The sequence below is a fragment of the Bombus huntii genome, unplaced genomic scaffold (assembly GCF_024542735.1).
Source record: "Bombus huntii isolate Logan2020A unplaced genomic scaffold, iyBomHunt1.1 ctg00000115.1, whole genome shotgun sequence".
In the NCBI taxonomy this organism is placed as follows: domain Eukaryota; kingdom Metazoa; phylum Arthropoda; class Insecta; order Hymenoptera; family Apidae; genus Bombus; species Bombus huntii.
Genome location: NW_026099367.1, coordinates 173,779 through 196,916, shown reverse-complemented (window position 1 = coordinate 196,916; position 23,138 = coordinate 173,779). Strand labels below are relative to the sequence as shown.

Here is a 23,138-nt window from a genome sequence, read left to right as displayed (position 1 = left end):
AATTTGTAACGTACAAAACAATGTAAATTTGAGCTGTTTCTTATCTCCACAATAAGAAAATCCAACTTTACGTTTTTTACACAATGATATTTATGGAACAGTAATATCATATTATTGCATCGCTTGGAGAATGAAGTCAAGGTACGATGTGACCCTAGTGTAAACGCTGGGATACCCAGCTGTGCCGCACTTATAAGCATAAGACACAATACCTATTAAATACGAGGTTAATTCATGTTGTATCAGCAGTGATCCGCCGCGGTCAGCCTGAAAGGATCGTTAAATTTTTAATCAAAGATACTGAAATATATCGATCGAATTGTATTGAAATTATACTTATATACAGTAATAATCTTCTATTGATTTGTGTATTGAAATACTCCAATTTATAACGTACATGTTATATGTATTTTGAGCAAAACTAAGATTAGAGGAAATTAGATTAAATACCATAACGAGGTGTGAGAAGTGGGCAAAACTATTAAATTGTGTTTATCTATTATTTTTAATGTTTAAGACGTCGATTTGATGTTAATTCGAATCGACGTGTCTTCAGATACCGTATAGTTTGTAGTAACTCTGTAACTTAATTACCGTACAAGAATCCTCTCCACCCTGAGCATGTTCGGCGCATATTATACCATCAGTGATATCAGGTGCATTAGGAAATTTGGAATAAGCTATTTTGCATTCGGCGTTCTTAATCACTGGCATTTGTACTTCCATTAATGCATTACGTCGTGGTCGTCCTACGAAGAAAATAAGAAAGATATTTAAGACTGGAACTATTTAATTTTATTATAAAATTGATATCACTTACTATATCTTAATGCTCCCGATCCAGCAACAAGGGGGTTATAGCCGACGAAGTTGCTCTTTCGTAGGGGCTCTTTCGTACAAATGGGATATACGTACCCTGAAAAATAAAAAAATAAATGAAAATGCAGGAAACTAATGACCAAAAGTATGAGAAAGAATTATACACGCTTTATGACACAATATATGTGTACAGTAAGAAATTTCAGGATATGATACTTCAGTAATACTCAATAGCATATATATATATATATATATATATATATATATATATATATATATATTTGAGGACTTACTCGAAAATGGCACCTCCTCCACCAATCTAAGAATGGCAATATTATGATTGTGTATGTTTTCTATTCCATCCATATGTGCACAATGTGCTGCGGTCAAAACATGCCTAGCCGATATCAGGGAACCTCCGCACTTCCATAGTGGTTTGTCTGGGTTTCGGGGATTACGAAAACCTAATGCAGCGATTCATGGCCAAGCGCCTAAAATGCAATAGTCATAGTTGTGAATATACATAATTTTTTCTCACATAACGAGTAACAACGATTATTACCTATTCGAAATTCGATCATACAGCAGACGATAAGTACATACGTACAAATACTCTGAAACAGAGATTTGATAAAGACAGAAATTAAATTTTTATTCCAGTGGAATACAAATTATTAAATAATTCTATATAATTTCTATTTGAACTATACTGAACTATAAAGTTCAAACGTGTAATTTCTGCCCTAACAGTTTTTGATCTCTATCCATATTATTACTCCTATATCAATTTTTTATTTCAAGCAAAAAGATACTCTTCCTAACATGAAGTAAAAGAAAGAAATAATTCAAGTTAATAAGTAAAGTTACTACCGATAAAATCATAGCATTATTATTTAGTCTAATTGAAATGTACATTGATGTGCTGTTTAATGCCTTTAAAGTTCATTCTTTGCAGTAAATGGCTTATTATTAATCGGAAAGAAAGACATAAAACGTACCAAGTTCAGCTGGTTTACCATCGACCACCCTGGTATGAGAGACGTTGCTAAAACCTCAGTATGGTGGTCGCAAAGCCTTATACTTATACACAGTTTTTATTAAAATTTCTCTCTTCTCTTTGTTTGGATCGTTCGGACAGCAAACGATCGTAACATTGCCCTGGTATCTGCACACTGATCGTCTATAAAAATCGGTGGCTGTACGGTACTGTATCTGCCATATTTCTTGCAGAGGTTTACATTTTCTGTAGTCAAGGCACCTGCCTTCTTGATTGTCCGGTGTGGTACATTCTGGATCAAACAATTTTAAAACATTTATACAGTTCAAAGATGCGTAAGAAAGCGACACCGATTACTCAACTTTCGAAGTAAAAAGCCGATCGAGTCCACCGGATTGCCCTACAGACACGTATTAATCCGTAAGAGTTAGTCATCATGTTGATAATAATTATCTAAAGAAACTTTTCACGTGAAAATATAAAATTTTAATTGATTAGATATTGTGTTAGCCATACTTAAGAAAGAAAATGAAAATGAATGAAATGAAAGAAAAGGACTACCTTCAACCTCATTTTTTAAATAAACACTTTGTCAGTTTTGCGGTAAATAAGTTCTTAGGAATTCAGGACAGTTTTTAGTGAATCATTTTGTTTCGACCGTTCGCGGAGAGACGCGATCGCGAGATAGCACGTCAACGAGAGTTGTAATTTCCCGTTACGATTAAATAATCGACGCCACGAACTGATCAGTTCAGTAGTTCAATGAAATTCCACAGAATTAACACAAATAAATTAATGTTTATTTCAACAACTTATTAACTAGAAAGATATAAATGGAACAAAAAAAATGTAACTGCGTTTTGGTTGATAAGTAATGCGCGACATACCACCTGTGTTGACGGTTCGACTTCTCGAAAAGTTCTGAACGCCTTTCGATTTTTTTCGTTTTTTCTGGAAGGCGACCCCCACTACGTTCGGATCACGCCACATTCTTTTACGCGAGGTAAAATAACGACCACGAGTCGACGTTTCTGGAAGTCGCCCTGCTTAATGAATCATGCGCTTGCCACTACAATGTTTGTTTGCCGGGCAGACGCGACGGTCCGTCTGCGACATTATAGTGCCGCGATCGATAGTTAAGAATATGACCTATGGTAAGCCGCATGGCGTAACATTCTCCCCCCGTTGAGAGGGTACCGATCAAACTAGCGAGGTGTGGTTGAAGTTCCCATCTTATTTCGTCTCGGTGGCTAGTTGTTCGGGTTTCTCGAGATCGGGTTGAATTGGCAGTGGGACAAGCCTTTTGACGCCCCGATCCAAAATGCTTTTTGCCGTCTGAACTGTAGCTGTCCGGATGACACTGTCACGACCGGCATACTTCAAATCCGACGGACTGACGATAGAGATAAAGCACTCGGCGACAATGTATACCGCTGAAGTGCCTAATGAACCATCAACATCCCAACGGTCCTTCCACCGAAGGTTCTAGAAGAAAGAGCACGTGGCAACGGTCGCGGACGCCTAGCAAATGCATGGACGGTGGGGATGTTGAGGGATGACAAAAGAAAGTAATCGGATCCGATCGAAAGTAAAATCATAAGAGTCAGTCTTAAAAAGTCACGCCCAGAGTTCGGAAGTAGATTGTAAAGTGTATTGATGTTAGAAAAAAAATAAAGTTTTCTTTTTTTTATTTTTTACCTCAAATTCCTTTTTTATTTTGTTATTTTACGTGACAACACCATCGGCGCCTGGATGAACTCGGCCCAGAGGCCAATGCATGGAGGGAACGTTGTCCTCTCTGAGGATGACGATTGTGCCCTTTTGGATGCTGTGTCCACCCTTGCTCCATTTATTGCGGTTGGTTAGCTCGTTCAAATACTCCTTATGCCAGCGGTTCCAAAAATGTTGTTTAAGCTGTTGGATATGCTGCCATTTGGAGAGTCGGTTCGATGGAATGTCTCTGAAATCTCGATCACGTAAGCACATTAATGAATCGCCAATGAGGAAATGTCCGGGAGTGAGGGCTAGGAGATCATTTGGATCGGTGGAGATAGGAGTTAGCGGGCGGGAATTGAGGACTGCTTCTATTTCTATGATAAGAGTATTACGGTGTTAAGCTCATATGTTTCTGTTTCTCCACTCGCGCTGCGCCATAATATCCTTTGATATTTCCGATCCTCTGGTCGTACGAGGAATTGCCGATACATTTTCTCGATCTCGCCAGTGAGTACGTACTGATGAGCGCGGAATCTAATTAATATACAAAATAAATTGTGAATTGATTCGAGAATATAGGATTTCCCCATTTTCATGATTATCGTGATTTTTGTATAAATATATTTTTGAAGATACTAATAATTAGGTACTTATAAATTAGTATTATCAATTATTTTGCATTTATAATTCCGCCTCTAGTATAAGTGTTAATTGAAAACTAACTTTATGTTTCAAAAAGTACTAGCAAAGTCGTTGAGTAACAAGCCACTGATGCTAACACAAATAGCATTGTCGTAATTAAATATTTCTAAATATTCATTTTTCATTTTGAACCTGTAGAAACAATTTATTATATATACTATTAGCTAAGTAATTGCATATTTAATTAAGTCGAAATATAAAACTTAGTTATTTTAATAATTTAAAAAATAAAAAACTGACAAACATTTCAATTTAATTTATGGTTGGAACAAAAGACATTTCATTAATTGAAATATTGCAACGCAGAGTACTTTCCAAAATACGCCGAGAGTATTCCTGATGGTGAAACGAGCGTTGCTTCATCGAACGCAGCTAAAGAAAACAACATCTATGTAGTTGGTGGTACGATGCCTGAAATAGAGGGCGATAAATTGTACAATACCTGTACTATTTGGGGTCCCGATGGAACTTTGATAGCAAAACACCGAAAGGTAAGTAATATATTCCTTTATGGCTTTGAATTTGAAAATATTGGGGCGAAGAAAGTGACTCTATCTAGGAATAATTTAGGAATATACATATGTACATACGTATACTATAACCAATTCTATAATTTACGGTTTATAAAATACGTTATGATACGGGAAACGCCCATTTTTGTTGTAATGTGTTTGTGTTGTATAAATTTTTCAAATACTTAAAATATTATTATACTTATTTTTTCTCCTTTTTAAACATTATTAAATGATAAGATTTTTTAATAAAAGAAAGTGATAAAAACGCTGTCAGTTATTAAATAAAAAATAATTAAAGTTTAGGAGTTGGTAACTTTGATATTAAATTACAAAAGTTGCAGCAATAGAATTAGCGACTACATTTTTATGTTATTAGGTACATCTATTCGACATCGACATTCCTAATAAGATTACTTTTCGAGAGAGTGATTCACTCAGTCCTGGTAACTCCCTAACGACGTTCGATGTGAAGGGCTGCAAAATAGGTATTGGCATTTGCTATGATATTAGATTCGAGGAAATGGCACGCATTTATCGGAACAAAGGTACAGTAACTTAATCGATCAATACTTAACTAGCAAAAAATTAAATATCTTTCTTAAATATATTCTATATAAAATTAATATAATCTGTAACTCTGTATAAACAGAAGCTTAATTTAAAAAAACCAGTATATTTGCTGAAAATGAAACAAATAAAAGAATTAAAAGCACAATAAGAGGACTGTCCTCGCATATTCAGAAATGATGGAATGTGAACCGTGCAACTACGAAGTTAATTGGTATTCGGTGGCTTCATATTTCCTGCTTCTCTGGGTTAGGTTGCCAAATGCTGATATATCCAGCGGCATTCAATATGACCACTGGACCACTGCACTGGTCATTACTTCAGCGTTTCAGAGCGAATGATAATCAATTATACGTTGCCTGCATATCACCGGCTCGTGTTCCTTAAGCAAGTTACGTCGCATGGGGACATACACAGTTGACCAATCCCTGGGGAAAGATTCTTTACGATTTGGAAACTCAAGAGAATATGGCAGTCACCGATATCAAAAAAAAAAAAAAAAAAAAAAAAAAAAAAAAAAAAAAAAAAAAAAAAAACTGGCGAACCGTGTGTTACCACAACGAGACACGCGATGCTATTTGTCGCTTTAAATTGTGCCGCAACTCGTTTTTGAGATCTTTGCCAGGGGCGCGTTAAAACATGCTGAAAATATATTTCTGGCTTTTCTGGGGTTTAACTGAAATATGACAAATAACGTTGTAAAACATATGTACTTATGACTTACAGAGTAATTGAGTGTACAAAATATATAGTATACAAAATAGCCAGCGATTTAGGGCTTTAAAAGATCAAAAGGAAAGAAAAGGAAAGAAAAGAAGAAAGATAATATATTGTGGCAGTCTAAGTCGATCTAAGAAAATAGATAAAGGGAGGGAGGGGCAAAGCTAGTTAATCTGGAAAGAATCCAAGCGTCAATTTCAAGCATTTACAGAGAATCAAGCGGGCTGGTTAAAGTCGTGAGTTGAGCAATTATCCCGCGTTAGGTTCAATCAGGTTAGTCCCACGCGAAATTGATCCAACCATGCGAAAACGAGTGTATTCTGATTTCTGTCGCAGATACTTCTGGCTAGTGCAGTACCTACACGGTGGTTGTTGAAATAGCCGCTTCTCATCTATTTTCCCTAGCGCGGACATCATCCTTTGATCCCTTACGACTAACGAAGTTTTCTAAGATGTACGGCAGTTTGAGATTCTACTTGAAAATGATCATGATTGCGGTCTGTGTGTCGTCTGCTCTTCTTTTTGTCCTTCCGTTAAAGACTGGTAAGTTGATACTGATTAATTATGCGATCGAAACCCTATATAATGGCTACAAAAATGCCGCTAATATAATATTCCTTCTTTCTTGTATCTTCTTTCTTGTATCTTCTTTCTTGTATCTTCTTTCTTGTATATATATCTTGTATATATATATATATATATATATATATATATATATATATATATATATATATATATGTCGGGTCACGATTCGAATTTTGGGCGCGCGACGACTCTTCGTGTGGACTAGCCATCGTTTCACAAAGCCGAGATTTTATTTAGACATATATACAGGTCTATCACTAAGCTTAACAAATAATAAGTACAACTAATAATAAGTCTAACAAACACTAAGCCTAATGAATAATACGATCTACGAATAATTAAATTAAATAATACTATTAGCAATGTTTGAGTTCAAACGAATCCACGATCACCGGGATAACTCCTTACTAAGCGAAACTAACTTAGACGCAAATGCGATCGTCGAAAATGCTCGATGTATCACTGCGCCAAATACGATAAGGATAGGTTCGACAAAAACAAAGCTAAAATAGTTAGGTTCAACCTTGGCGATTTCGTGTTACGTAAAAACGAGGAAAGAAACCAGACGAAGTTAGATCCGAAATTCAGGGGTCCATTCGTAATAGCCGAGATTTTGGAAGGAGATAGATATACCCTAAAAACCTTAGACGGCAAACGATCATATAAGGACAGACACGACAGACTGAGAAAAATGCCAGAAGGTTGCGTCCCTGCTGAGTTAGACGTCTGCGGTGATGACAACGGCGGTGATAATAACGATGCAAGTACACTGACCTCAGAGGATCATTAACACTGCGTTGTGGTCATAGTAATACACCGAGTGGTTTTATGTGCTTTTGTTGTAACCCGTTGAGTGGGTTGATGTGTTTTTGTTGTAACCCGTTGAGTGGGTTGATGTGTTTTTGTTGTAACCCGTTGAGTGGGTTGATGTGTTTTTGTTGTAACCCGTTGAGTGGGTTGATGTGTTTTTGTTGTAACCCGTTGAGTGGGGTTACGTGCTTTTGTTGTAACCCGTTGAGTGGGGTTACGTGCTTTTGTTGTAACCCGTTGAGTGGGCTTACGTGCTTTCTGGGTGTAATGCACCCAACGTGGCAATATGATCCAACAAACTGAGGTTCACCGGTGTACGAAATCGAAAATGATCTGTTGTGTCATTACGGTCTGGCTGGCGACTCACAGAACGCACCTAACACTTTGAATACAAATTATAACATTACAAATTCCTATTCTCTTTTATTTTTCTGTTGTCAAACCTCCGAACGAAACTTTGTTATTGCACTGGACCCTTGACTTACTTGGACATTTAGTTAAATCGCAAATAATGTCAGTTGTATCGAATCTAATGTAAGAAATACGATATTTTAGTTACACACGAGGACGTGTGATAGTCAGGATGGCCGTGTCGGAGATGAAAGAACACCGGAGCCTTTGGAATTTTGGATAATCCCGCAACATTGTAACCTAGAGTCTACTATAGCTGTAATTGAACAATTGTAGTTATTCAACCCGATTGTAATTATTCGAGAATTGTGATAATGAGCTTGGGTTCGAGGCGACAGTCAGTCGCCGAACGTAGCCGCGGTCACGGGATGAACGCTTTGCCTAACAAAGGTATGAAGTAATTCTATAGCTCTCCTTAAAAGAAATATTTGTGGCGACACGCGACAGTAAACATTCCAACGGTTTCTGTCCCGTGGCTCGCCACGTGCAGACCCTATTCTTCGAGTAAGATGATTGCCAGATGTCGATGCGTCTCCGCAGTACATGTTCGGCTAGCCCGAGGGCCCGTTATAAATCTTAAGGTTTAGTTAACTAAAGTCCTTCAAACAGACAAACAGTCTTTGTCCCAACTACGGGAAGATAGGGAAGACATATTTTTCAACGAGCGGCGTCTCCCACTAGCAACTTTCCCTCGAGGGCGGCTAGCATCCTTTTCTAACCACCGATATGGAGATTAACCAATTAGCAGCAACACTTTCTGAACGAAGGCTTTTCTCGACGAATCCGATGATCTCGTATCCTTAGACACACCCCGTTATAGTTTTCCTGTGTGGCATCATCGGGACGGGAAAGGCTTTCTCGCTCGCGATCTCATCGATCCAAGAGTAACGCCTTCGCGATCAGTGATTATTCTCAGACTTAGACTTTGTGAGTACGTTCTGTTGTCATCCCGTTGACCGCGGATTCGTTATTGAACCTAGGATCATTGTCATTAGTATCTCGAGCACCTAACTACCGCGGTTACTTGTCCGGTTCTATAATAATCGTATTTGCACTAGTCAATGTCTTCTCCATTGCATAACGACAACGTGTAACCCAAACGAAGATTCGTTTCACGCCCCTAACCCTAATTCTAATGTAAACCCGATATATATATATATATATATGTATGTATAAGATTTATAAAATGAATGCTCGGTAAAATGTCTGTGATAAATAATAGCAATTAAAATGGAAAAATTTTTAATTGCATTGCTTCGACTATACATATACATATACTTAATGTGACTTACTTTGTATGAGAAAAATTCTGTTTGCCAATTCGATATCGAGAGCTGATAATGCTAACATACGATGAAACGATAACAGAAGAATCCGAATATTCAGAACTTTTCACGATATATGTTAAATAATATTATGAAATAAATTAAATAATTACCCCGCATTGCTTCCAGCGTACGTGTTCACGATTCTCGGCGAAACCGAATATGGCAGCAGGAAATCAACCAATCACAACTTCGGAAGAAAGTAAAGCGCGGGAAGAAATCGCGGCATCCAGCTTCCTGCGAATCTATTCTCGATCTCGATGTAAGCAGTAATCTTTCGATAATCGTTTTGCAAAATGGCGTGTCTTAAACGAAGTGTATAGTAAAATTCGTATTTGAGAGACGCATAAATAAACGATATCAGGCTATTTCCCGCGAGAAATTCACGTTCGGTTGCAACATAACATGTCACGTATGTATTTTCGTCGAAAACTGATTTCGAGGGACGTGTATATGTGCGTATCAAGTTACTTGGCGAAAGTTCAACGACAGACTGTGACTTTAAAACAGTATGTATGCCTATGTTTGTTGTCCGAGAATTGGAAGAATCTGTCATGTTTTGTTTACGTCGGCTGTAATGGAGTGGTGTTTTTGTCTTGTGGTAACTGAATGTCTCAAACAACAAACTCGAGATTTCAATCGATCTTCGAAAAGAAGTCATACCCATTGGCCTTGGGTGAGTTGTGATTTCATTAACTTTTTAATTCATAATTGATAACATAAGGTTATTGTAAGACCGATGAAAATATGGATAGCAACCAATTGCAATTGAATATCTGGCCTGTCTTGCACTATTGAAATTTTGCAAGTCACTAAAGTTACCAGCATTAATATGTTCCCTTGCACAAGTTTGACGATAAAACAAATGAAATTTTACTATTTGCAAGTTATTTGATTATTGTATTTAACGAAAAATTATAAAATCATAAAATAGAATTCTATATAACCTGTAAATCGTAACTTGTCAATCTACTAGTACATATATTATAAATTGGTAAACTTTTGTGTGTGGGGGAGGGGGTGCTAGATGTAACACTGATACGACATTTTGAAAAAATATTTAATTATAATCATGAAAGGCGTTATTGAAATATTGAGTTTTTATTAATGTTCCTTGCAACTTCGAGTTTGCGTACTATATTTAAAATGTACATAAGATATAAAGTATATTGACAAGTAACAGTCACAAAATTGTTTCAAATGAGGATAATCATCCTAATATCAACTTATCAATTGTGATCTGATAAACAAGAATTCAAAATACAGTTAAACTGTGTTCTACATACAATAATCTTTTTCGGAGGAGATTTAAATATATGAACATATTGTGATATTTTGTCCATAATAACATGAATAATATAAAGTTTCGTATTACATATACTCTATTTTTTAATATATTCTGCATATCTCATTTTATGACAACAGACAAGCAAACTATATTCCCATTATAAGCTTCGCTCTAATTTCGCATCGTTTCACCTGAATATATCGTGAAATTTCATCCCGTCAAAATTTTGCGTCAATCTTTTTTATCTTAAAGGATTAAAGACAGTTGCAAAACGCCACGGTGTTTCGGGGTTTGTTTAAATTTCCGCCAAATGAAAAAGAAGTTTCGCGAAAAATGGTAGTTACTAACGGCACGTCTGGTTACAATTTTCGTTTACAATTCTTTTGGCGAGTAAATATGACGTACTGGGTCGATACTAAGTAGTCGGTTGTCCCTGAAATTTGAACTGTTGAGAACGAGGTAATAACAGGGCGACTGGTTTGTTGCTGTGTAACGTATACACGTTTCTGAATAGTTTTCTACTTTAAATGAAATTAACTGCTACCCGACGGAGTTTCGACGTAGCGATAAACACGCCACTGAAAAAAGCGACGAATGGGAATGGAAAATACGTAAAGATTTTTTTGACAAAATAAAGAATCATTTTGTCAGATTTCAAGAAGAGTTTGGGTAAATTCAATTTATGCTCTTTGCTACTTGACTTATGTTTATAACACTAAAAGTTATCTTTACAAGCAGCGAAGTGATTTAGTTTCATCCGTAGTTCGGTTGCTTCCAATTTTTTCATTTTCACATTGTGTAAATTTCGACCAATTGCGGGGAGACGTAATCGCGAGGAGAGACGTCAACGGGGGTCGTAAATCCCCGTTACGATTATAACAATCGACACCACGAATTGATCGATCCCCTGATTTCCGTTGAGATAATAGGGGTGATTGAGTTTGTATAACACTGTGATTCACAGAATTATAAATTATATATTTCCAACACTTAGATTACACTGACGTAGAGAAATAAATAGTTAACAACTTGTCGCATGAAGATGCGATAGATATGTACGCTAGAGCAGGGCTCTTATAATGGAAATTAATGTATTAATGGACTTAGCACTATAATATATTTAGGAGAGAAGATGTGTGTTCGACAACACCGAGAACCGACAAAAGATTTGCGTGAAGTATGCGACTCTCGCGCTATGTGTAGACTGCCGCGTTAGGCGTTAGTTTTTAGACTGTCTGTCGCTCTTTTTCTAATACGGAAGAAAAGTTCGGTGTGGGTGTGCCCCTGTGCCTAAAGAACGCGGATTCGTTGTTCCCACTTTCGTTAGAAAAAGTGAGGGCCACGAAGCGCGGTGTCGATTGGTCATGACCTGCACTACTGCTCGAAGGGATGAGTATCGAGTCTCCTACCATCGTGGTGGATAGATGACTGTGTGCGTGAGAAAAACCTAGCTTGTTTTATTACAGGGCTATTCGGATTTTCCTAATGGGTGCATACCCGCTTTCTCCGTGTTTTAAGTGCGACTAATAAACCCAAGGACCTCTCTAAAAACCGACTGTGTTTCGAGAATATTTTTAAGCTTTAGAAATTCTTCAAGACAAACGGATTGAAGACACATGGCGAAACAATACAGGGAAGTGAAAGTTATGGTGGGTCCTTAGGTTTATTGAGGGTCGAAGTGACGTTACGCAGGTCGGTTGTTGTCCGGTCGCGCGGGCTGGCGTGCAGATGTTTTAGGCGGCGTAACACATTGCGTATTACAATATTGATGTTAAAATATTATTATAGAAAAACATGTTAGCAACTTAATTTTCTATTTGTTCGTTTCTCTGTTTTCCTTATTCTGTTTTTGGATTTGTGGTGGATGATTTAAATAATGACGTGACGAGTTGATACTTGATATTGTCAAATATATTTAAAATTATTCTAAATACAGAATTAATCGCACGGGAGACAAAGATTTTGTAACGAATCCTAGCGGCTGCCATTTGTCGTTCACGCGCTGTTGCCGATACCGAATGCGCTAATGTCACGTAAAATAACAAAATAAAAAAAGAAATTTGAGGTGTAAATAAAAAAAAGAAACTTTATTTTTTTTCTAACAACAATTCACTTTACAATCCACTTCCAAACTCTAGGCGTGACTTTCCAAGACTGAAGCTCTTATGATTTGACTTTCGATCGAATCCGATTACTTTCTTTTGTCATCCCTCAACATCCCCACCATGCATTTGCATTTGCTAGGCGTCCGCGACCGTTGCCACGTGCTCTTTCTTCTAGAACCTTCGGCGGAAGGACCGTTGGGATGTTGATGGTTCATTAGACACTTCAGCGATATTGCCGCCGATTGTCGCCGAGTGCCGCCACATCTTTATCTCCATCGTCAGTCCATCGGATTTGAAGTATGCCGGTCGTGACACTAACATTGTGGCGTCAGAGACGATGCGTTTTGACTCGCGAAAGGCGTTTTCGGTTTGCTTCGACCACTCGATTCGCCGCGAACAGCTCGTACGTATCTTTGTTCGCGGATCCGCGTAGTTTGTTGCACGAGTATACGTTTATATTGACACCGGTGTTCACAAGAAAAGAGATCCTTGGTGCCCTGTCCGTCACGAAAATGCGATGGGATACTAAAGCCATCGCCACATGCCGCGTTTACGGACGGCTGGTCTCGTTTCACTGGGTCCAGTTGCAAGGGGCCCGGCACTTCCTTGCGCGGTCTCGAAAGGTCTCGTGGTAATAGCAGAGACCAGACTTCTGCGGTCTGTCCTTCGAACTTGATATCAATCTTGCCTTCCGTATGTAGAATAACGATGTGAGGTGGATAGTGGGTGAAGGTGCCCACAAGAAATACTCTTGATGTTCAACAAAAAAGTTAATTAAATTATTAACAATCAACAGTCAACAATTTATGATCAACAATTAACGACTAACGATTAACTGTCAACAACAATTAACGATTAACGATGAACGATCAAAAACAATTAACGATTAACGATGAACAACGATTAACGATTAACGATTAACTATCAAGAGTCAATAATCACGTATCTCTAATTGTGTTTGCTTCGCTATGACGCTTAACCTTTCGCACTCCGCAGCTCGGGGCAGAATGAATCTTTGATTCGAAACCAAATGGATTCTTTTCTTTGTTGCCCCTCGATATCTCCACTACGCACGCGTTTATTAGATGTCCGCAACGGTTGCCGCGTATGCATTCTTCCGAATATTCGGCGAAAGAACTGTAGGGATATCAATGGTACATTAGGCGTGTCGGCCTTACGCTTTGAAGGTATAGCGCTTTGTGTCGCGAAGCCGTTGGAAAGTTCCATGGTCGAGTGCCACCACAGATGCATGACGATTAGATACAAACGCTTCAAGTATTACAATTAATAGCTGATACAATTGCAACAAAACAGATGTCCTTTATGCAAGACTACTGAAATTACACAGCTACAATAAAATAAGGAATACGTCTGTACTATGGGAAACATAAATAAATATACACATAGTAGCTTATACAACATGTATGTGGAGGACGATTAAACGCGTTGTTGATTAATGACCAGACGAGTTGATACTTAGTGTAGTCAAATGTATTTAAAATTATTTGCAGTACAGAATTAGTCGTCGTTCGCTTAGTGTTGCTCGATATGTGTATACAAGGTAATGCTTACGTTCGTTCGATATTAATTCGCTATAAGAATGTTCGATACTAACTGTCTTAACGATCGTGTTCTTTTATTTATACTCGGGGGAGTATCGAAAACTTTAAATTCAACCTCGGTTGACGATTGCACGCAGCGGCAACATTGTTTTGCCCGGAGTTTGTTTATCGTTACGCTTTGCTTGTCACGTAAAAGTAATGGGAAAATAATAATAAAAAAATGTTGGGTTCTTGAACCAGAGTTCGAGATACCTCTATTCTATAATAGGATTACAAGTGTGCGATTAAACTGTTACCGAAAGACTGAAGCCTCGATCAAGAACCAGCCCTTCTAGATGTTCGTTTATCTTATGCCTACGTGCCGAATTCATAATCCTTTATTTTGGGAGTCGGTGTCGTGTGCAAGGCGGTTCAGGTTTCCTGAGTCGGTTGGACATATTTGTTGACGTTACATTCCCCCAGTGTTAGAGTGCGGCTGGTCCTCCAGACTCTTATTTTCGGTGTAGTGCCTCCTTTTGTATGCCCTTTTGGAATCTTACATGCCTTGCTTCGAGGATGACTGAATTGGTGTCTTCAGGTAATTCTCGTAATGGTTGTATTTCAGGTGTGGAATATGTGTTTAAAGGTGCGCTCTATTGGTCTAGAGATATTGCTTATACCTGTGTCTTTTTTTTTCTTTGGTTTTACAACATAATACGCGAATACATAATTTGGAAGGTAGGCATTTGCTTATAATATCGAATAATCCTATTTTGTTAAATATACATATGTTCCTAGTAATGCTAGATCAATATAACTAATAATTTATAAGACACTTAGTTCCTATTTCTTAAGACTTCTAATTCTATGTTCATAATTAAGAGAGTTTACTTCGTTGGAAATTTGATTGAGGTGCATTCTATACGATTATACATTATTAATGATTTTTGGAGCGTTTTCAATTTTTGTTAGGATTTCTTCTAGACTGTCAGTTAAGGGTAAAGCTATAGTTTTGAAATTTGTTTTGTAAGTTATATTGGTTTTTAAGTTATTGTTTTCATCAAAAAATTTATCTATATTTTTATTCATTAATTCTAAATTATCGTTATCCAGAGTTACAAATAGACTTCTAGAAATGGATCCAACAAAATTCAATGAGCCTCTTCGGTAACAAGTGTGTGTCATAAATTTAATATGCATGATTACATTGTCTAAATTTCTTTTGCGAGCGCGTGTAATCATTTCATTGGAATACGGGCATTCACTTTTAAAATGTTCTGTTAACATTAGTCTAAATCTTTTAATTTCGCTGAGTTTTGCATATATATCCTTAATGTCTAAACCTATAATTACGTTTACGGATTCGCTATATAAGTATGCATGAGCTAATTTTTCTTGATATATAGAACTACCATTAAGGGGTATAACGTTTAGCTTAGCTAACTATGAAGAAGGTGAAGATCGTCCTGGAAAGTAAGGTTTAATACGGTTACCATGTATTTTCCTAATCGAGTGATTTACTATTATTTCATAATAAGGGGTTTTTCACTTTTTCAATGGTGTATGGCCCTGGCCATTCAGTATCTATCTTGTGTTCTTTATGATCGTTATGAATTAATACTAAATGTCCTTCTTTAAAAATAGATTGAGGTTTGGCAATTTTAGAGAAGTTTCTAATAAATTTTCTATAGTATCCAGCTAGCCCAAGGAATGATTTTACATCTGTAGGATTTTTTGGTAGTTTGAAATTCTTTACTGCTTCTATCTTTTTAGGGTTAGGTTTTACTCCATCTGCTGTCACTACATGTCCTAGATATTCTAATTCGGGCTTTAAGAATTCACATTTATCTGGTTGTATTCTTAGACCTACTTTCCCGAGTCTTTGGAATATAATGACTAAGTTTTTAGTATGTTCTTCCATCGATTGCCCGAATATAATGATATCATCGAGATAAACGAAACAATGATTGTTAATCAAACCTCTTAACGTGGTATCCATCATTCTTTGAAAGGTAGCAGGTGCGTTCTTGAGCCCGAATGGCATTCTATTATAGTGGAAGTGTTCTTATGGTGTGCTAAATGTAGTGTATTTCTTTGAATTCTCGTCCATGGGTATTTGATGGAACCCTGAGGATAAGTCTAAAGAGGAGAAATATTTCTTATTTCCTAGCTGTGATAGTATATCGTTAATGTCAGGTAGTGGATACGCGTCTTGGTCTGTTAGTTCGTTTAACTTCCTAAAGTCAATCACTACTCGCCACTTTTGTTTCCCTGATGCGTCGATTTTCTTTGGAACGACCCAGACAGGAGAGTTATAGGGAGAGTCGGAGGGTTCTATAATCTCTTTGTTTAACATTTCAGTCATCTGTTTATTTATTTCGGTTTTATGATGTTCGGGAGGACGGTAGGATTTTACGTTGATGATCTTGTTACGTAGATGATACATTTACACTGTACACGTGAATGTGTGTGTAAGCGTCAGAGGGCGTCCAGGTCTCAGTAGAGACAAAAGACGATTGGAGGCTGTTAGGAGAATCTAGAGGAGGTGGTTGACAACAAGCGTGCGTGCAAGAAGGTTATCGAAGTCTTCAGAGTGTAATATATATATGTATAGCTGTTGTGTGCGAAATAAAGTAAACTATTTGTATTTTCGAATCCTCTCTATACCTTAACATGGTAGCAGAGCGTGGTTATTAGTTTTGCAAGCTATTTAGTGCGTGGTTTTTAGTCTTGCGAGTTTAGTAAGGGAAGAAACGTTCAAAGAATATAAAATAAAAGAAAAAATACTTCAAGCACGTAGGAACGCTTGAGTAAAGAATAGGAAATCAATTAAAATGGAGAGATCGGAAATTATGCTATCGATATTCGATGGTGAGGGTTACGGTATGTGGAAGAAAAGAATAACAATGTTTCTGAGATATAAAGAATGTGATATTGTTATAACTAGAGTGAAGACTGAAACAGACAATCCAGACTGGGATAAAAAGGATCTGAAGGCGATAAATATAATTTACAGTGCCTTCTCAAATAGACAATTAGAATATATTAGGGAAGAAAAAACAGCGTATGAAATAATGAAAAAGTTCGACGAAGTGTACTTGAAAGAATCGACGGCACTAGATCGTGTGCAGAAGGAGATTGGAGAAGATAAGTCTTGATAAATACAGTGATTCAGCATCGTTTTTTAGCGATCTTGAAAAATTAATAAATGAATTAAAAGGTGCAGGCGCAAAAGTGAGTGAGAGGGAAAAGCTGAATTACATGATAAATACGTGTTACGTCGCGTAACTCTACCTAGCCCAGGCCACACACCGCGGGCAAGATGGCAACCAGATGTCTTCGGATACTCACTGCGTACCCTCAATAGTCTCAAGTATCTTCCATAAATCTTAGGAATTTCCTAGTCGAGGTCCTTCAAACTGAACAAACGTCTGTTTCCAAAGCATTTCTAAAGACCTTTGTCTACTACGGCTTGACAAGGGAAAGTTGGTTTTTCTCACGTATGATGCAACTTTCCTCCCACGAACCACTTTCTCTCGAGGGCGGTTAAGACCCTTCGTTTAACCAATTAACAACGAAGACTATTTCCCTCACTCCCTTAGTCAAAATCGTCACCAACAAATCCGATGGTCCCGTGCGCTAGACACACCCATCCTTAGCTTTCCTCCGCCACAGCATCGTCTCCGAACATCACTGACTTTACATCCTTCGAACAGTCAACATCCTTCGACCGGGTTTACACCCGAAGATCAGTCAGTCTCAATCAAGCATCTCGTCAAGCGGTCAGCAATTCGAATACAATGAGTCGACAAATCCATCAGTATACGCGATAATCCGTCTAGAGACTCAGGTCGCACTCATTCGTAGTCATCTCATAACAAATATTCATTTTGTGTTACACCGAAGTTGTTGGTTTGTGAAAATATATAATAACCTGTTAGCAACAGCGTTATCCTTCATTTAACTACCCTTATTATCCTAAACGAAATAAGGGATCGAGCGATTCGCGGCGTCGATTAGCAAATCGTAACGGGAATTTACGACTCCCGTTGGCGCGCTTCTTCGAGATCGCGTCTCCCAGCGAACGTGCGAAAACAATACGTTACCCGAAGAGTATAGCTACATAGCGGATATAATAGATGCAGTGAAAGAAGAGAAACAAACGGTAGCGTGCGTGAAGAATAAAATAGAAATAGCGGAAAAGAAAGATAAGTCTAATCGAGGAGAAATGAAAACTAATGCCTTTGCTGCAAAAAAGGAAGGATGCTTCAAATGTGGAAGAGTGGGATATTTTGCATGAGAGTGTCAAAATGGCGTCCAAGCGGGAAGCAGTAACAGTTATCGGCGTGGGTCAACACGTGGTCGCAGCAGAGGAAGAGGAAACAAAGGCAATACGAACAGGGGGCGTGGAAACTTCCATCGTCAATCAGCAGCCGGCACGAGCGAATATGGCAACTCAGGAGCAGGCATATGGATGGCAACAGCGCACGCAGCACACAGCAGCGAGATGAACGAGATAAGTGGTAACGAAATAACATACTTATTTGTTAGGGAAGTGATACATTTACACTGTACATGAGAGTGTGTGTGTAAGGGTTAGAGGGCGTCAAGGTCTTAGTGGAGACAAAAGACTGTTGCCAGATGTTAGAAGAATCTAGGATAGTCGGTTGGCGACCAGCGTGCGTGCAAGACGTTCTTCAGAGAGTAATATAGATGTATAACTGTTGTGTGGGAAATATAGTCAATTATTTGTATTCCCAAATCCTCGAATTTCCTTAACATGGTAGCAGAGCGTGGTTACTAGTTTTGCAAGATATTTAGTGCGTGGTTACGATCTTGCGAGTGAGTTTTCAGTAAAGAAAAAAAAACTTTCAGAGAAAAAAAATATACTTCGAGCACGTAGGAACGCTTGAGTAAGAAAAGAAAAAAAAAGAAGAATCAATTAAAATGGAGAGATCGGAAATCATGATACCTATATTCGATGGTGAGGATTATGGAATGTGGAAGCAAAGAATCACGATGTTTCTCAAATATAAGGAATGCGAGGTTGTTACAACTAGAATGAAGAACGAAAGAGACGATGAAGACTGGGACAAAAAGGATTTGAAGGCGATAAATATAATTTATAGTGCAATATCGAACAGACAATTGGAGTATGTTAGGGAAGGAAAAACGGCGTATGATATAATAAAAAGGTTCGATGAAATGTACTTGAAAGAGTCGACGGCACTGCAGATCGTATGCAGAAGGAGATTGGAAAACATAAGACTGGAGAACTACAGTGATTCAGCATCATTCTTTAACGATTTCGAAAAATTAATAAATGAATTAAAAAGTGCGGACGCACAAGTAAGTGAGAGGGAAAAGCTGAATTACATGCTGAATACGTTACCCGAAGAATACAGCTACATAGCGGACATAATAGACGCATTGAAAGAAGAGGATCAAACGGTAGCGTATGTAAAAAATAAAATAGAGATAGCAGAGAAGAAAAATAAATCCAATCGAGGAGAAAGGCAAACCAACGCCTTTTCTGCAAAAAAGGAAGGATGCTTCAGATGTGGAAGATTAGGACACTTTGCGAGAGAGTGTCAAAATGGCGTCCAAGCGGGAAGCAGTAACGGCTATTGGCATGGGCCAACACCTGGTCGAAACAGAGGAAGAGAGAACAAAGGCAATACGAGCAGAGGACGTGGAAACTTTCATCATCAATCAAGAACCGGCACGGGCGAGCATGGAAACTCAAGAGCAGGCATATGGACAGCAACGGCGCACGCAGCAAACAGCAGTGAGACGAATGAAATAAGTAAGAACGAAATAGTGTGGCTATTAGATAGCGGTTGTACCGATCACATAATTAATAATATAAATTATTTCGATAAATCTATCGATCTAAAAGAACCGGTAAATATATATTTAGGCGATAATAGACCGATAAAAGCGACAAAAGTTGGGAATGTTATAAGTTATTTTGAAGCATTCGGAAAACAAAATAAAATAAATATGAGGAAAGTATTTTACGCGAAAGAAATGTCCGCAAATTTGATTAGTTTAGGTAAACCAGCAGACGATAAGAATACGGTTATTTCCAAAGGAAATATTGCGAAAGTAATAGATGAGGATAATATACTTACAGCTCAGTTCAAAGAGAATGGGACATATAGAATAAAAAGTATATTGAAAGGGAAGAAGCACTTAGTAAACAGCGCCGAACGTAGTGGTATGAGTAAAAAGGAAAGATGGCATAGGATGCTAGGACACGTAAATTTTAAATATTTAGAGATTTTGGGTAAAGAGCAGCTAGTGACTGGCATACCGAATGAATTTGAAAAGGAACTTTTGAAATGTAGGGTGTGTATAGAAAGCAAAATGCATAACTTACCTTTCAAAAATAATCGAACTAAGGCTAGGGAAATAATGGAAATTATTCATACGGACGTATGTGGTCCCTTTAAGACTACCGGATTCAATGGAGAAAAATATTTCATTTCATTTATCGATGATTATAGTAAAATAGCTAGGATCTATTGTATAAAATCAAAAGATGAGGTCTTTGATTCTTTCGTACAGTTCGTAAATGAAGCCGAAAATTTAACGGGCAAGAGGTTAAAAATATTAAGATGCGATAATGGTAAAGAATATTTAAATAATCGAATTTATAAATTTGCTAGGGATAAAGGTATAAGAATAAATAATTGCCCAACATACGTACATGAATTAAACGGGACAGCGGAAAGGTATAATAGAACAGTGATGGACATGGCGCGTTGCTTGTTAGCGGAAGCGAAAGTACATAAAAGGTACTGGCCGGAAATAGTTTGTACAGCGGCATACTTGAAAAATCGAATATTAGCGAATACTATAGAAAGAAAGACACCTTTTGAAATATTCTTCGGGAGAAAACCAAGTGTTAAAAATCTACATCTATATGGAAGTAAAGTTTTTGTAAGAAGGCCAGAACAAAAAAGAGTTTCCAAATGGGATAAGAAGGCAGATATGGGAATTCTGTTAGGATATAGTGAAGTAGGTTAGAGAGTCCTATTAGGTGTAAAAATAACAGTAGCGACATGTAGAGGTCGTAGAAACAGACAAAAAATGTATCGGTTTTGAGGAGAATTCATTCGATGCAGTTAGCGATGATAGTAAAGATAATTATTTATTGGACAGCATGAATAAGGAAGAGTTAGAAAGTAGAGAAGATGAAAATGATAATAGTTCTGAAAGCGTAAAGATTCCTAGGAGATCTACACGTAATAAGAAAACTCCAGTAAGGTATCCAGAAAAGGAAAACAGTAGTGAGATTCACGCAAATTATTGTAGAGTAGATATCTTTTGCACATTTGAGGAGGCGATTTGTTGTGAAAATAGTGAAGTTTGGAAACAGGCTATGGATAAGGAAATAGAATGTCTCTATAAGAATAAAACTTGGAAATTGGTAGAAAGGGTAAAAGGCAAAGAAGTATTAGATGTAAAATGGGTTTACACGAAAAAATCAGAGGACAGGTATAAGGCTAGATTAGTGGTAAGGGGATTTCAACAAAGAAACGTAGCCGATGACATATATTCTCCAGTGGCGAGTAATCAGACCTTTAAGATATTGCTATCATATTGTTGTCAAAATGGAGTAATAATTGAGCAAATGGATGTAGAAACTGCCTTTTTAAATGGTGAAGTAACCTCGGAGGTATATGTAAATCAACCAAAGGGATATGCGGACGGAACGAATAGAGTTTGTAAATTATCGAAAGCGCTTTATGGGTTAAAAGAAAGTCCGAGGGATTGGTATGAGTGTTTTGATAGGTATGTGACGACATTGGATTTTAAGAAGAATAACATAGAGTTGTGCCTATATACTCATGGAGAGGGGGAAAATGTTGTTTATTTGCTAATATATGTAGACGATTTGTTAATCTGTAGTAAAAACAAAAAAAAGGATACAAAATGTAAAGAAGCTATTACCTGATAAATTTAAAATGAAAGATTTAAGTGAAGTAAAAGAATATTTTGGAATAAATATAGAGTATGATTATATAAAAAATGAAATGAAACTAAGCCAAACGAAATACATTGAATCATTAGCGAACAAATATAAATTACAAAACAGCAAATTGTACTGTACACCAACGGAAACAAATTTAAAAATTGAAAACGCTGAGATAAATAGAAATGACATTGGATACAAGAATTTAATTGGCGCATTGCTGTATATTAGTACAAATACCAGACCCAATATAAGTTATAGTGTGAATTATCTTAAGTAGATTTCAAGATTGTTGTAGCGAGACACATTTTAAATATGCTTTGCGAATATTGAAATATTTGTACCGAAATATTGAAATATTTAATATTAAAGATTTAAGGTTACATTAGAAAAGGAATGAAAAGTGTGAAACGATAGATTGTTATGTGGACGCTGATTGGGCAGGAGATCATTTAGATAGAAAATCTACTTCTGGATATGTAATTAAATTGTATGGAAATGTAATCGGTTGGAAATCTAAAAAACAAAGGTGTGTGACAAAAGCCTGGACGTATGCAGAGTATGTAGCTCTATCGGAAGCGGTGAGTGAATTAATGTCTATTAGAGAAATTATGAAGGTCTTCAATGTAAATCTAGACAATAACCCTGTAAAAATTTATGACGATAACTCTGGAGTGATAAGTATAGCAAAGTACGGAAATTTCACAAAAAATTCTAAACACATTGAAGTTCATTACCACTACGTTCACGAATGCTTAAAGGAAAATAAGATAAATATAATTTAAGTAGGTACAGACGAAAATACTACATAGGTTCTCTAAGAGGTTTTTCTATGTGCGATAGTCGAATCAAAGATTTGAATTTTTAGATTTGATCTACAGTGTTTATATTTTCAATAATGTTAGAAATTTGGACTGAAAACTTACCACCATTGATAAAGCATACTGGCGTTGGCTTTCCGTCGAAGTATACAATTTTTTGAACGATTTCTCCCGATGCGAGGGGTGGTTCTTGCTGCAGCAGAAGAGTATTATTATCTAATTTTAATGTTTTATT

The 23,138-nt window shown here is 37.2% G+C and overlaps 2 protein-coding genes across 3 annotated transcripts in view; one reads left to right on the top strand and one right to left on the bottom strand.

Annotated features, from left to right (window-relative positions):
* Window positions 1-23,138, top strand: part of LOC126877076 (omega-amidase NIT2-A-like) — a 182,752-nt gene that overhangs the window by 1,111 nt on the left and 158,503 nt on the right. Inside the window, exons 2-4 of one of the 2 annotated variants that reach the window (XM_050639896.1) lie at window positions 4,541-4,725; window positions 5,126-5,294; window positions 5,570-5,874. The exons of the other annotated variant lie outside the window; for it this stretch is intronic. Coding sequence (XP_050495853.1) covers window positions 4,642-4,725; window positions 5,126-5,294; window positions 5,570-5,703 — 387 coding nt within the window. The 5' untranslated portion in view covers window positions 4,541-4,641 and the 3' untranslated portion in view covers window positions 5,704-5,874. Of the gene's footprint in view, window positions 1-4,540; window positions 4,726-5,125; window positions 5,295-5,569; window positions 5,875-23,138 lie in introns of those variants that run through there. 2 annotated transcript variants of the gene reach the window in all.
* Window positions 600-23,138, bottom strand: part of LOC126877079 (venom serine protease Bi-VSP-like) — a 99,786-nt gene continuing 77,247 nt past the window's right edge. The window contains exon 4 of the mRNA XM_050639912.1: window positions 600-749. The gene's annotated coding sequence lies outside the window, so the exon portion shown is untranslated. The remainder of the gene's footprint in view (window positions 750-23,138) is intronic.